The 14,501-nt window shown below is 33.2% G+C and overlaps 1 protein-coding gene across 2 annotated transcripts; it reads left to right on the top strand.

Annotated features, from left to right (window-relative positions):
• The first annotated feature begins 739 nt into the window (after window positions 1-739).
• On the top strand, window positions 740-11,117 carry LOC104102249 (transcriptional adapter ADA2-like). 2 transcript variants are annotated; one of them, XM_070181310.1, is made up of 13 exons: window positions 740-987; window positions 2,917-2,972; window positions 3,803-3,981; window positions 5,174-5,239; window positions 5,418-5,543; window positions 5,625-5,685; window positions 7,080-7,140; window positions 7,219-7,262; window positions 7,525-7,590; window positions 7,951-8,173; window positions 8,930-9,140; window positions 9,934-10,251; window positions 10,447-11,117. In XM_070181310.1, the coding sequence occupies exons 1-13, from the start codon at window positions 935-937 to the stop codon at window positions 10,636-10,638; spliced, it is 1,656 nt and encodes a 551-aa protein (XP_070037411.1). In that variant the 5' UTR covers window positions 740-934; the 3' UTR covers window positions 10,639-11,117. The 2 variants fall into 2 exon arrangements, with proteins under 2 accessions (XP_070037411.1, XP_070037410.1); XM_070181309.1 differs by having other exon boundaries at window positions 741-987; window positions 7,495-7,590.
• The last annotated feature ends 3,384 nt before the right edge of the window (window positions 11,118-14,501 follow it).

Below are 14,501 nucleotides of genomic sequence, written 5' to 3'. Positions count from 1 at the left end.
TAAAATTATTTTATTAGATAACTTTGTGGCTAGTCAAACACCATTAAATAAAATAAAATGGATGGAGTAATAATTTTAACGCAGAAGTGTTGATCTTGATTTCTACTTCTATATGCGAGGATAAAATAAAATTTCAAAGATATTGAAGGAGAGAAAGTTATCAAGTTTCTGAAAATGGAAATTCGTAAATAATTTGTCTGTTAATCTAACTAGTTAATCTACTATTCCCATTAAGGAATTTATTAACGGTTTAAAAAACTTGCTATAAAAAAAATTGTTGAATTGGTAACTAAGAAATATTAGAATCCGTTAAGACGGATCAATAGGCAAATGTGTGCTAATAACGAAGAATTTATTAATACACCATGGCAAAATGATTTTAGTAGATGACTTAGTTTTATGCTAATGAGCCATTAGGAAAATAACTAAATAATCGATACTTTAACTAAATCAAAGGTTGATATAAACTACTTAACGAATATATATGATACTACACAAATATAATATGTCGTACCTTTTAATTATCAGAAGTCAAAAATCCAAACATAGGAATAAAAATAAATTAAAGGCAACAGTCGTACATCAACAAATTCACATCAAAATTAGATTGGCAGAAAAATTAAGGACAATGTTAAGGGATCAATGTACTAGTTCATACAAATAAATTAAATGTTTTGACCCTTATAATCGGAATTAATCATTTTTTATAGGATAAAAACATTTTCTTAATTTCAACCAACTATATAAACATTAAATAAGTATACTTTATTCCCCAAATCTGGGAATTTTCCCAATAATCTATCGCACTTATCTGTCCGATAGCCGGAGTTGTGACACACTAGAGTACAGTGACGACTGGATCTCTACCTCTTAGTTCTATCAGCAAGTCAATTGAAGCTCTATTTTTCAAATTCGGAGCTCCAATTAGGAAAATATGGGTCGTTCTCGGGCCGTACATCAGTCCGCCGATGATGATCCAAGTCAGAGGTCAGTTAAACTATAATTTGCTTATTCAATTTGATTAACGATTTCTTTTTTAAATTTTACTCTGCTTTTATAGTATTTGCACCATATTTAGGTATTTCCAAATAGTTCTGATGTTTTGTGCATGATACTTGAACATGGTTAAGCTACAACTCCATTATTTATGTTAGTATATTGAGCAACCTAAGAGTAGGATACTGACTAAGTGAAAAAGCAAAGAAGAAAGTTATCGTTGTTAGGTTATATAACAAGAGAAGAGTTGGAGATACAAAGGAAAATGAGAGATAGGCTGGAAGTCTTAGTTTGAACTTTGAATTGGCTCGATTAATCAATGATGATATAGCATTGTTGAATTATAATATTAGATACTGATTTTATGAGGGGAAAAGAGAGGTTGAGTTGCAGGTTTTTGATATGGAATACGAGGGTCTTGTTTCTCAATCTCTGTTAATATGAGAAGGAGCTTACTCAAATTGCATAGGATGTAGTGGCATGTTCTAACTCAGCAGAAGAATCAAGTTTAAATTTCTTTAGCTCTAGCAGAACCCAATAAAAAGCCCTTGATTGATAATTTAATATCTATTTGAGGTTTTCCTTTTCCTTACATTTTTTGTTACTTTTGATATAAAAGCGTGTATTAGCTGCTATTCAAATTGCGTTTTCTTGAGAGGATAGTCCCATGATTTGTTTGCCAATGCGATTCCTAAACAACAGCTATGTCTCAGTCCCAAACAAGTAGGGATCGGCTATCTGAATCCTGACTGACCATGTTTCTCCATTTAAACTCATTCATGCCATAATCATTCATAAAAGTACAAGTAAAAAAATAAGTTAAATATATATAAATAATAGTAAAAAATAATATTAGAAGTTTTCTATATTTTTATTGCCATATAAACCTATGATAAAGATGCTTCTAGAAAAGCATCAGACCTAAATAATGTACTAACATGACTAATACATTTTCCTACTAAGTGCTATTACTGATACATGGATTCCAAGAAATTGTAGGTGTTTCGAAATAACTTCCTTCCAAATGATTTTAGGTCTACCTCGTCCCATTTTAGCACCTTCACCCACCATGATTTCACACCTAAATACTGATGCATCTAGAGGTCGACCCAGAACACGACCAGACCATTTTAAGCGACCTTATCTCATTTTATTCTCAATGCTTGCTACTTGCACCTTGCCAATGTGATCCTAGTTGTTAGAAAAAAGGAAATTGTTTTTAATGAGATACAATAGACCCTTGTGGTCCGTCTCTTCCCCGGACCCCGCGCATAGCGGGAGCTTAGTGCACCGAGCTGCCCTTTTAGACGTGTCATTCTCACTTGCATTAGTGTTTTGTTTCTTAACATCTTAGAGTTAAACTTTAAAAAGTTAACCAAGCTATTAAGCACATTACTTTTTCTTTTGTTTTCCTTTTCTTCTCCTGACTAATTTTTTTGTGTGAATTCGAACATAGAATTTTCAATCTTTTTGAAATAAAATTTACATACTTAGAAACTACATAAAAAATGATATAAGTCACAATAGTTAACAGATCAAATTAAAAAGTATTTACAAAAACCATGGTCAAAGAAAATCTTGTTTGACTCCTTGGATAGTAATAGGTTCACATAAACTGAAATGGAGGGAGTATTACAGAGCAGCAGCGGTGATAGCCGATGCTTGGGCTCCATTGCCAAATGGCTTACTTAACCTTTTGCTCGGATATAGATCCTTACCTTCTGGTCTAGAACATTGCTTTTCACAAGTGCATAGACAGTAAATTTTCTTGCATTACATATCATGTACGGATATGTGTCTATGTAAACGTAGTTCTGTACTTATCATTGCTTCATACAGAGCTGTATTTAATTCGATTCTATGGTTTATTGGCCTGATCTCATAACTTACTTTTCCCTTGCCCCTTTAACTCTTTGGTAGGTCAAAGAGAAAAAGGACAGTACCAAATGTGGAGAATTTTGATACTGCAGCTGCTGGTATGGTCTTTGAGATTATACATGGGTAATTAGCAATTTAGCATCCTGGGGAATGAAAAATTTACAAAAGCAGGATCTCCCCTCAGTTTAAACAAACATCATTTGACTTGTAAACTAGACACATTCAAACTATTTACTCCGTCTATCTAAAAAAGAAAGTCTTACTTTTAAGAGGAAAGTGTTGCTACATTTTGTATGAAGCAAAAAACTTTCATAGAACCCCCTTTTCTCTTCCCGAGGAAAGTCTTGCAACATTTGTGTGTCACAAATTTTAATTCATGGGGAATTCCCTTTTTCTCTTTTTCTCTTTTCAATAAAACTTTTTGTTTTATTTCTCTCTCAAAGAAGCACAAGATTCAACATAAGACCAATCATGTTTCTGCAACGAACACTAAACTGTTTAAATTTTAACTGTTTATCATAAATAAATAATTAAGACTATAAATTTAACTCTTCTCATACTAAGGTGCCAAGTCAGATTTCACATGGAGAGAGAGTACATAATTCTTTATTCATCACAGTTTGTGACCATGTTTGTGGAACAAAATTTTATTTTTACCTTCTATTTCATGTTTCATATTTTAATCTTGTTCATGGCGGAACAGACCGTGCCATAAATTGTTCTATTTCTTTTTCTTACTTGTGAAAAAAAAAAGAACAATTTATGAGTCTTCACTGTAAGTGTGCTCCCACGACATAGACATGCATTGTAACTACTCCAATTTCTGGAGCCTTGTTTGTTATGCCTGATTTTCTACTCAGATGCTAATCACGAATTAATTCCTGTTTTAAGTTGAACCTTATAATTTGTCTTGTCTCTATATATGAAGGCCAAGTATTGAGCGACGGGAAAAAAGCCTTGTACCATTGCAATTATTGCAATAAAGACATCTCTGGAAGGATTCGAATTAAATGTGCTGTGTGCTCTGACTTTGATCTTTGTGTGGAATGCTTTTCTGTTGGAGCAGAAGTGCAACCTCACAAAAGCAATCATCTGTATAGGGTTATGGTTAGTGACTTCATCTAATTGAATTTCTCATCAAAATGGTGGACTACTTCAGTGAAGTACTTTTCTTATTGTGTTATTCGTATCTATCAACTGAACAGAAATAATTTAAGTCGGTGAAAATGCTTGAAGCAGTCTTTAATTTGCAGCGCTAATTCGGAGTATATTTTGTTCAAAGCTCATGCTCCTCATTGATCTCACATTGCTGAAGCAGATATCATCATTTTGTGTATATCCTAATTGCTTTAGACAAGGCTCTGGAAAATATTATGGAAGTTGTTGAAGCTGCTGAGTAGATAACATCTTAAAGACCATTTTAAAAAGAAAAAAAATTAAAAAGATTTTGCAAGGTGAACTCTATACCTGGTTTTATATCTGAAAGTTGACCACTCAGCTAATATGAAAGGGTTGTGCAGTTTTCCTGGCCGCTTGATGGTCAGTCATAGTCGTAAGATATCAATAGTTAATTATCTCCATATCTGCTAGACAAGATGGCTTTTGATCTTATCCTGTTCGTCAAAGCGTGCTGCTGTCTGTTGAAACACTATTCATGATTTCATTACAAGCTTCTGGATATAATCCGTTACCTAGTTACCGATAGTGGGCTAAGTTGGATTCATAATGAGATGGAAGATAATAGATAGTAATGATTATGCTCATGAAAAAGGTTGTTCTAACTGCAATAATGAGATGCTTATGTCCAGGAGATGATTTTCATGTGATGGAAGTAAGTTGGATGCTCATATTGATTTTTGATTCTATGTTTAGAGAGGTAGAGTTGAAGTTTACACCTTTTATGTGGATGCTAAGCAATAGAGATTGATATGGTTACTTTGTTGAACTTGTCAAACCTAAAAGCATGGGTTTTGCTAATATGCCCATTGTGCTCTCAAAATAGGAACAAGGTTCTTATGAAGCTGTTGCTCAAGAGTGAAAAGCCAGCTTATAATCATGCTTAATTACAAATAATGGGATTAGTAGGTGGTTGTGTGTTCAGTGGATATCAACTTCCTGTCTTAACTGATCAATGATCTTAACCGAAGCAATTTTTCTCACACGTTTACTTTGTGGGAGGAGGTCCGGCTCTTTTGTGCTTCTACTTTACATAGTTATATTCTCACCCTTTTTATAACCTCTTATTTTCTATTGAAATATATGTCTGGGCTATGTACTCAAGGCCTTCTTCTATCAACAGGATAACCTGTCATTTCCTCTTATATGTGCTGACTGGAATGCAGATGAGGAAATGTTACTTCTAGAGGTAGTTTTCCATCTTTCTGCTTGTGTTAAATACTTCAATTATCATTTATTTCTCTACTCTATATTTTGTTTACAAGTTCTCTTAATGTATCTTAATGATCTAGATCTTATACATAATTTTTGGAGGATTGCAGATCTCTTGCTTTTAGTTTATCACCTGTCCTCTTTTTCTTTTGCAGGGCATGGAAATGTACGGATTGGCAAACTGGGCTGAAGTTGCAGAACATGTTGGAACAAAAAGTAAATTGCAGTGTATTGACCATTATAATACCATATATATTAATTCTCCTTGTTTTCCGCTTCCGGTAAGAGATCCTCGTAACACAGTGCAGCATTACATCAAAGGCTTCAATATGAAAAGCTGAATCTACGTTCAATCTCTCTAGGACATGTCTCACGTTATGGGAAAGAGCAGAGAGGAACTTCTTGCCATGGCCAAGGAGCAAGGTAAACTCAAAAGCTTTTTTTGTTCGAGATGGATAAACTCTAGAGCTTTTCTTTCTCGTATTTTCATTTTGCTTTTTATATCTCTTAGTTGAGGTATGCAGAAGCTGGCCGGACCCACTATCAGTAAACAAGGTCTTAAGCTTAAAGTCAGATTGGGACTAACTTGAATGAATGGAGCTAAGGGTGTTCGTCCCTCGGTTTAGCTTGGTTTTTAGACATTTTGGTTCGATATTTTCGGTATTCGGTTTCTTAAAATGCTATACCAATACCATACCTGATTAAATTCGGTATGGTTCGACTTTTCTCCTTTCAGTTTGTTAATTTCGGTTTGTTCAGCTTGGATAGAGGATTGTAACTCCGTTTTTTGTCTTTAAGAGGTAAAAAAAATCATGGATAAAACAATAAATCAAAGAAAGTGTCTTCTAGAACTTCCAATTTCTAGAAAGAGCGAGTTAGAAGAAAGGTATGTGTGATCTTATATGAACTTTTGAACTGGACTACCATCAGTTTGCTACCGTCAGTTTTGAAATAAATATAGCTGGGAAACTGAAATTGCCGATTTCTGATTTCTAAAGCCTAGGTGGGAAAGCTGGAAATGTAAGTAGGTAACAAAGGAAAAAGGGGGAAAGGTAAAAAAGTAAACCCTATAAGGATAAAGGAAGTAAAATTTTAGGGCTTTTATATTTATATATAATCTAAAATATGTGTATTGTGTAAGTTAGTATGTATTTCAGTATGGTATCAGTATTTTGGTATTTTTTTTCGAAATACCGAATGCCATACCAAATACCGAATTTTTTAAACACTTGAACCAAATACCATACCGGATACCGAAATTCGGTATATGCTAAATGATGCACACCCATAGACTGGGCACTGACACTACAATGGTTTTGCCTCTTAGTTATCTGCTTCGTATGCTTTCTTGTCAGTGCATCAGTTTACTGTGTTCACTGCATAACACAATCAAGCTGTGCTTTCCTCCTACCTCACGTTGGACAGGATGATGTTTACTTCAATTGGCTGGTTCGGCCATTAGTCAAGAGATTGTGTCTGTATTGGGTTATAAACAGAATTTTGGCAGGTTTTTCTGGGACCCTGAATTTTCCCTTTTCATTTGATGAATAAAAATTATATAGCAGACCAAGATCATTTGTACCCCCCCCTCCCCCTCCCCCTCTTTATGGCATCAGAAAAATAACAAAAAAGGGGGATAGCCAGAAATGTCTGATTTCTGCATTCTTTCATAGGCCTGTCTGCTCTGCTCCATTTGTAGTCAACAGATATCATCATTTCTTGATAATGGAGTAATGATGCATTGGAGGAAGTACAAGCATATCCGCCATTCTCAGAATCACATTGTCTCTTACTAATTGAATGTTTATTCTTGTTAGGATATGCTGCTCCCCAGGAAGTGAATGTTAAAGAAGAGTCTCCATTCTCTGCAAGAATCAAGTATAGTCGGGTTTGTTCCAAATAAAAGCAAGTTTCATAGTTTTCTCTGTTCTCATACATTTGGACACGTATTTTCAGGATGGAAGATCAACGGGAAGAAAATTCAGCTGGACTTGCCTCAGGTAGTTTAGCGTCTGGCACAAGTTGCTACCCTTAGGATCATTCCCAACTCGGCTCCCATTAAAAAAAGAATAAAGTAGAAATAAATTTTCTCCCAATGTCCTGCAGAGGCAGTAATATATGTATAATGTGTGTGTGTGTATGGAGAGAGAGATGGCGAGAAAATTAGTATACCTTCGGTTTATGCTGGCATATGTTCACTTACTTTCTCTATCATGTCGGATTTGGTTTCAGTTGGAGGTTCTGCTTCTGGTACATTGACAGGAGCTGGAAAGAGGACATCTGGCGTACTCCATAGTAAGGAGAACCATGATAGCATCAAAGTGGAAGGTATCAATTGCTCTAGCATTAGAGCGCAGAAAATAGTGATGCTTACTGTTCGTGCATCATTGCTCTATCATGCATTAGGGTGTTCACTTTAAGATTCGGATATCCATGTACTAGTCTTATAAAGTATGATTATTTAGTACTACTTCTTGTTGCGTGATGCTGTTCATAAATATTTTGAAAGCCAAATATGGCAAAGAAAGTTTTGCAAGTATATGCTTAGTCCAAATTTCTACTTGATTGTGAATGGGAGATTCCATATCATTGCTGTAGAACTTAGATTTGATAATTTCTTTACAGTACACATGGTAACTTTTTTATCTGAGAGAGAAATGCTAAGAGGTTTTTGTTGTTCGACTTTAGGTTGTCCTGCAGACAGGAGTGTCGGAGAGAAAAAGCCTAGAACTGCAATGGATGAGGGCCCTTCTATGACAGAATTGAGTGGTTATAATTCCAAGAGAGAGGAGTTTGAAATTGAATACGATAATGATGCTGAGCAGATGCTGGCTGATATGGAATTTAAAGAGACAGATAGCAACGCTGAACGTGAACTGAAACTGCGGGTATTGCGTATATACTATAAAAGGTAAGTAATCCTCACAGAACTGTGATGTTGGTACTTATTTTCCTCCTTTTCCCCAGCATATGCAAAAAACTGAACGTTAAATGCTAACTCTATCAGTTACCCTTTCCTTTTTTCCCCCCCTCTATTCCAAGTGCGAGAATCAATGCAGAAGAGAGCTATCTGATTCTAAAAGTTTTAACTTTTTGCCACATCTGAAAATGTCAATTGGCCTCTTGACTTTAAGGTGGTTTTATTGAATGCTTCATTCAGCTGAAGCAACTGATGCTTGCTGGTAGAACCACCTTTATTTTAGTTTTCTCGGGGATCTTGTGGATGAATAGTGGACTTCAACTTGCCTTGAGCAACATAGCAATTTTGTAAAATTTTAACTGTCCCCTTCTGTGATGCATTTCTCTTCTGTCTGAAAAATAGATTCCATTCGATGTAAGTTTCTGCTGCCCGTATGCATTTTCAGTTGTCCTCAGATTGAAGGTAGTTCAATACCCTGTTGACATCTCACTGGGTCTGGTTGATAATCTTCCCGTGATTGTGGTTTGGGAGGGGGGAGCGAATCCCTGTTAGGTGCTTCTGGTGCATCATGTTGTCGATATGGATTTTTGAACTATGTATTCATGAGAAAATGTATCTATTGAAGGCAATTATATAGTACAATCAGCAATTGTCTATGCTAGTTGCTCTGATGTGCTAATTAATGGCTCATGAGACCCTTAATTCGTGTTAGTTTGTGAAATTCTTCAATATGTTAATATTCTGCAGGCTTGATGAGAGGAAACGTAGGAAGGACTTTATTTTGGAAAGAAATCTACTTCATCCTGACCCTTTCGAGAAAGACCTCACCCCGGAGGAGAAGGACATCTGCCGTTGCTACAGGGTGTTCATGCGTTTTAATTCAAAAGAGGAGCATGAGGATTTCCTGAGGAGCATCATTGAGGAGCACCGGATGGTAAAACGAATACAAGATCTTCAGGTTAGATGAAAAGTCTTGCTAATAGCATACTTCCAGAATGATGATCCTCTTTTCTGGGCTCTTTGGAATCTCTTTGGAATGAATATAATACGTATACACATATTGGAACATTAATAACTCGTAATCATGTTTTGTTACACATTAAAACGTCATGTGCCAGTACTAATATATTGGGAATGTGAAAAACACAAACTCAATGATATGCAAAATTTTAAAAATAATGTTTTATTACTTTTAACACTTGATCTTATAATTTAACGATATACTCGTTAAGCATTTTGTATTAAAATTACAACTTATTTTCTCCTATTTTTGTTACTACCATGCATAAAGTCTACAAGCAAGCTATTTTCCTCAACCATAGGTAGTGGTCTCTTTTCTTTTGTTCTTGTAACGGTGTTGTCCGGACCAGCTTGAACGCACTTCAACTTATCGTAGGATGCCTACTCCTCCCATCAACACAACTATTCGGTCACTTTGTCCACCAAAATTTAGGCAAGAAAGAATCTAGCATATTTTGCGTCTGTTGGGGTTTGAACCCCGGTCTCCTGTGATTTTCATCCCGCTTAAGTAACAGTCGGTCACACCATGGGGTGCTGTAGGTAGTGGTTGTTGCATGGTATGCATTTCCAATTCTTAAAGCAAATAAATTTTGGTGAAAATTAAAGACCCATAGGTTGGCTCAAGCACGTACTTCTGGCATATGTGACAAATTTAAACACTGTATGTAGTGTCTTGTCTATTAAGTTTTCAAGTTAGTGTTAATATTGAAATATTCAGTCCCTGCACCCAGGATGCCCGAGCTGCTGGTTGCCGAACTTCAGCTGAGGCTGAAAGATATATTGAACAAAAGAGAAAGCGGGAAACTGAAGAAAATTTGCTTAGACTAAAGGAGAACTCCCAGAGTGGCCCAAGTGGCAAATATTTGCAAAGAGCAGGTCACTTTAAAGTGGAGCATAACAGCAGCCCCAGAGGAGTTGCTACAGGCCCTGAAATGCTGGATTCTTGTTACAAGGACTTATCATCAACCACTGCACCACATGGTGTTGGAAGTGCTTTAGACGTTTGGGATGTCAGTGGCTTTTTCGGGGCTGAGTTACTCTCAGAAGCTGTAAGAATCTTCTGTTTCTGCTGCCAGATCATTCACCATGCAATCGATTTCATTTGACTTACTATATATACCAGAATGGGGATTGATGTGGCAATTCTGACCCAGAAAGACGATAATTTTCGAAACTTTTTTGTTATTAGCGTATGGCTGCATCCTTTTAATCTTAACCTGCATTTGTGGCAATTGCAAATGCAGGAAAAACAGCTTTGTGATGAGATCAGGATCCTGCCGGCTCATTATCTAAACATGTTGCAGACCATGTCTATGGGGATCTTGAATGGCAACATCACCAAGAAGTCTGATGCTCATGGTCTGTTCAATGTTGATCCGAATAAGTTGGACAAAGTGTATGAGATGCTTGTTAAAAAGGGCATTGCTCAAGCATAATATTGCTACTTCTCAGGTTCAAGCATGATTTCACTACTTTGTACCAAAGTGGCAAATGATGTAAGATGGCTAACCTTTTTGCTTGAATTCTTCCAAATTATCTAAAGCTTTACGTTAGAATGAAGGTTGCTGAAGATATTGCTGTTCAAAGGTATCAAGTATTTGTAACGAGAAGAAAAGCCATGCAGTAGAAATCCATTATAATGTTACCATTGTAGATGTGAGAGTCGTAACACTAGTTTTTTACAGTGTTCCCTTAGCATTGTAGTTATTATGGCTTTGAAGAAAAGTAGTGTGTTGTTAATGTTGCTGTTGTTTGAGGCATGCGTATACGTGAAGTTGATACATAAAATTAGATTAAGAATATTTGCTGGTTAAAAGCTAGTTTTAACAAATGTGTCTTTTGTAATGTTTTTTTCCTCAAAACAGTGCAGTTGGATTGAGTATCTATTTTATGCCGTGTTCTTTGCATTTGCTAACCCTGAGGCCTGATGTTAGCATACTGTTGCACTTTGAACGCCATTATACTTATTCTTAATCGGTTTCTACGTTTTGATTTTATAAGCCCCTTTGCTTTTCTATATTCCATATGAATTTAATCTTATTGAAAATAATGGTTAAAAAGTAAGTTTGATAGTTAAAAAAAAATGTGCATTTTAGATTAAAATTCAAGTAAATTTATGGAATTTGACTTCATGAGAAGTTTCTTGTTCTAAGTTTCACATCATTAATAAAGATAAGTTGTACAGAGCGACATCAACAGCGAAAATCATATAGCTTACCAAATTTTACTAGGGATTTTTGAGGGCTTGTTCGTGTTGTTATAGCTGCACAGAGTGAATTTGGATCAGTCCCTGAATTAATCATATCCTTCGCCATAAAATAAACTAAAGTTTGTGGATAGTTGAAGAAGAGTGTATCACTCATCCAAGTTAGTCGTAATTAAAACAACAATCTTTTAAAAGATAGACGAGAGATGAAATCTGGTTACACGAAAAGAGAGTATAATATGTTGGTTGTTTAAGCTAACTCAAAATAGCATTGAAATGATATCCCTTACAACACCACGTAGTAAAAAAGGAGCACCAAAAGGAGTGTAGGGTCTATATATATGATACTCCCCTTTATATCCTACTTTAAGATACACTTTCCTTTTTTCAGTCTATTCCAAATTTAAAATAATATATTTCTATATTTAGAAATAATTGTGAAAAAAGAACCTTCGAATTTACGCAAAGTTTTACTATTTGATTTTAGCAGTACTGTAAATATTCTTAATCTTACTGCAAGTTGCGCCAAATGCGGCATGGCAAATAATTATGGGGTTACAGCTTTGCGAGCAAATTCTCAGTACCTGTGGCTTAATGCTGCCTCTATATCCAACATCTAAAATGATGAACGAAATTTATGTTTTAATTTTCTGTAAATTATGTTTCTACCTAATATGATTAGAGACTAGAAGCAATCTAGAAAATACCCAAATTTTGTCTACTGTTTACACAAACATGGTAATTTGGTCTGCATGTCAAAATAAAACTACTAACAGACAAATGACATTGGACTTTGCCCATTGAAGAGATGCTTATTATTGCTTTAAACTAGGATCAGAGTTGGGAAAGGATCGATTTTCGTCTTTTCCTCGTTAATATCTTGTCAATAGCAGAATAATCCGACGATGGATGCACTTCTATTTTATTTTGTATGATAATGATATAAATGAGCTGAAAGAAAAAAGTGAAAATTTATATACTCGATCCCAATTTATTTGAGATTTAGAGTCCGTTTGGATGAGCTTATTTTAAGTGACTTTTAAGCATAAGTCATAAGTTATGAATTTTAGTTTTAGCTTTTGGCTTGTTTTTGTCAGCTATATTATATTAAAAGGAGGGTGGTATGCATTGTGGTCAGTGGTGGACCCAGGATTTTGTGCAAGAGGGTTCAATCTTAGAAGTACATAACTTTAGTCGTAAAATAGTAGTTGTCAAGTGGGTTCAAATAAAATATTTATACAAAATTTACGTAGCTTTTATCCTAATTTATACATATACATAATATTATTTTTTGTGAAGCGGATTCAGTTGAACCCGCTTGCCACCACGTGCGTCCGCCACTGATTGTGGTTAAACCAAGTGGCAAGCAAAAATGAAGCCACTTGGCAATTTTAGGACAACATTAATAATTAAAAATTATAAATAGAAACATAATTAATGAAAATAGTTGAATGAATATTATACATAATCTAAATAGATCTTAGACAAATCTAAATCCACTCATAGATTTTTTTCTATATTAGCTAGAAATATGGAGGTACAAAATAAATTAAAAAATTATAATAGATAAAGATAAAAAATAAAGAAAGACGTAAATTGAGATAATCTATGACAATTTATACTTTAGAGTAAGTTAAAATATAAAATAAAGCTAAAATTTACTTAATATATTAAAGATTTATTGACTTTAGGAAATAAAAAAATTCAAGCAGCAAAATAAGATTTTACATAAAATATATAAATTATTTATAAGGTAAGAAAAAAATTAAATAATCAGAAAAAAATATTTAATAACAAAAATAATAAAGTCATATTAATATTAATAAATCGGTCAAACGAATATTTTATATGTAAATATTACAACAACATTTAGATATAATGTGATCAAATAATTAAGAAAATGTTTTTGTATGATTTATATCTGAATTGAGTGCTGTTAGTTTAAGTTTGAAAGCATAACATAATTTTGTGAAAATGCAGTCCAATTTAGAAAATAAAATGATAAGAATTATCTTAATTTGAGATGAGATTTATTTTTTGAAATATAATAAGAAAAATCATATTTTGGAATATAAGCAATAAAGTCAAAGTTACTATTAAAATAATTTTTAATTTTTATCTATATTATATTAGAATGAGTATGGTAGAAATAACTATTAAATTTAAACAAGCTAATAAAAAGTCACATGACAATGTAATAATATTAGGTATTGAATAATATAATAGCAAAAATAAAGAATAAATAGAGAAAAATAACAATTCAAATTTTTTATCATAAAAAAAATGGAGTAAAACTTATTTAAATTTGAGATGAGAATTATTTTTATATTATGATAAGAAAGGTCATAATATGGGTAACTCCACATAACTCAAGTCTAATAGATAAAATAAAAACTAGAAATATTGAATAATAAAAATAAATTAGAGATAATGTGAGGATATATAAATCATAAGTTTAGAAAATAAAATAAATTAAATATAATATACGTAAAAATATTATTAACAAATTTAAATAATTTAAAACTTTCGAGCAATATTTTAAAACAAAATAAATATTTATTTTATGATTAAAAAAATTATATATTTATCTATATTATATTAAACCATAGTAGTTGATAATAATATTAAATAAAGTTACAAGTTGATTAAAAGCCACATAAAACGTAATAAGACTATATATTAGAATTTATATAAAAACTAATTAAAATTTATAGTAGGGAAGAGAGTGTATAAGAAAAATAGAGATAGTGTGAGAGCACTTATAGTTTAAATTAATTTAAAAATAAATAAATTAAATAATTAAATTATATTTAAAAATATTACTGATAGATTTAAATGATTAAAAATTTTTAAATAAGAGGATACAAACATAAAAATGTATTAAATTTGAAGATTAAGTTAATTGTTAAGCTAATAAAAGATTATATAATAGTATAATAATATTAAATAATACAATGATTATAAGTAAAGAACAAAAAGAAAAAAGAATTTGCATAAAAATGATGTGTTGAATAAGACATATTTGATATTCAGATAAAAATAAAGTGAATAAAAATTTTGTTAAAATAATATAATCTAATGTGCTCACATATC

Source organism: Nicotiana tomentosiformis, chromosome 7 (genome assembly GCF_000390325.3).
Source record: "Nicotiana tomentosiformis chromosome 7, ASM39032v3, whole genome shotgun sequence".
In the NCBI taxonomy this organism is placed as follows: Eukaryota; Viridiplantae; Streptophyta; class Magnoliopsida; order Solanales; family Solanaceae; genus Nicotiana; species Nicotiana tomentosiformis.
This window is presented reverse-complemented; position numbering and strand designations above follow the sequence as displayed.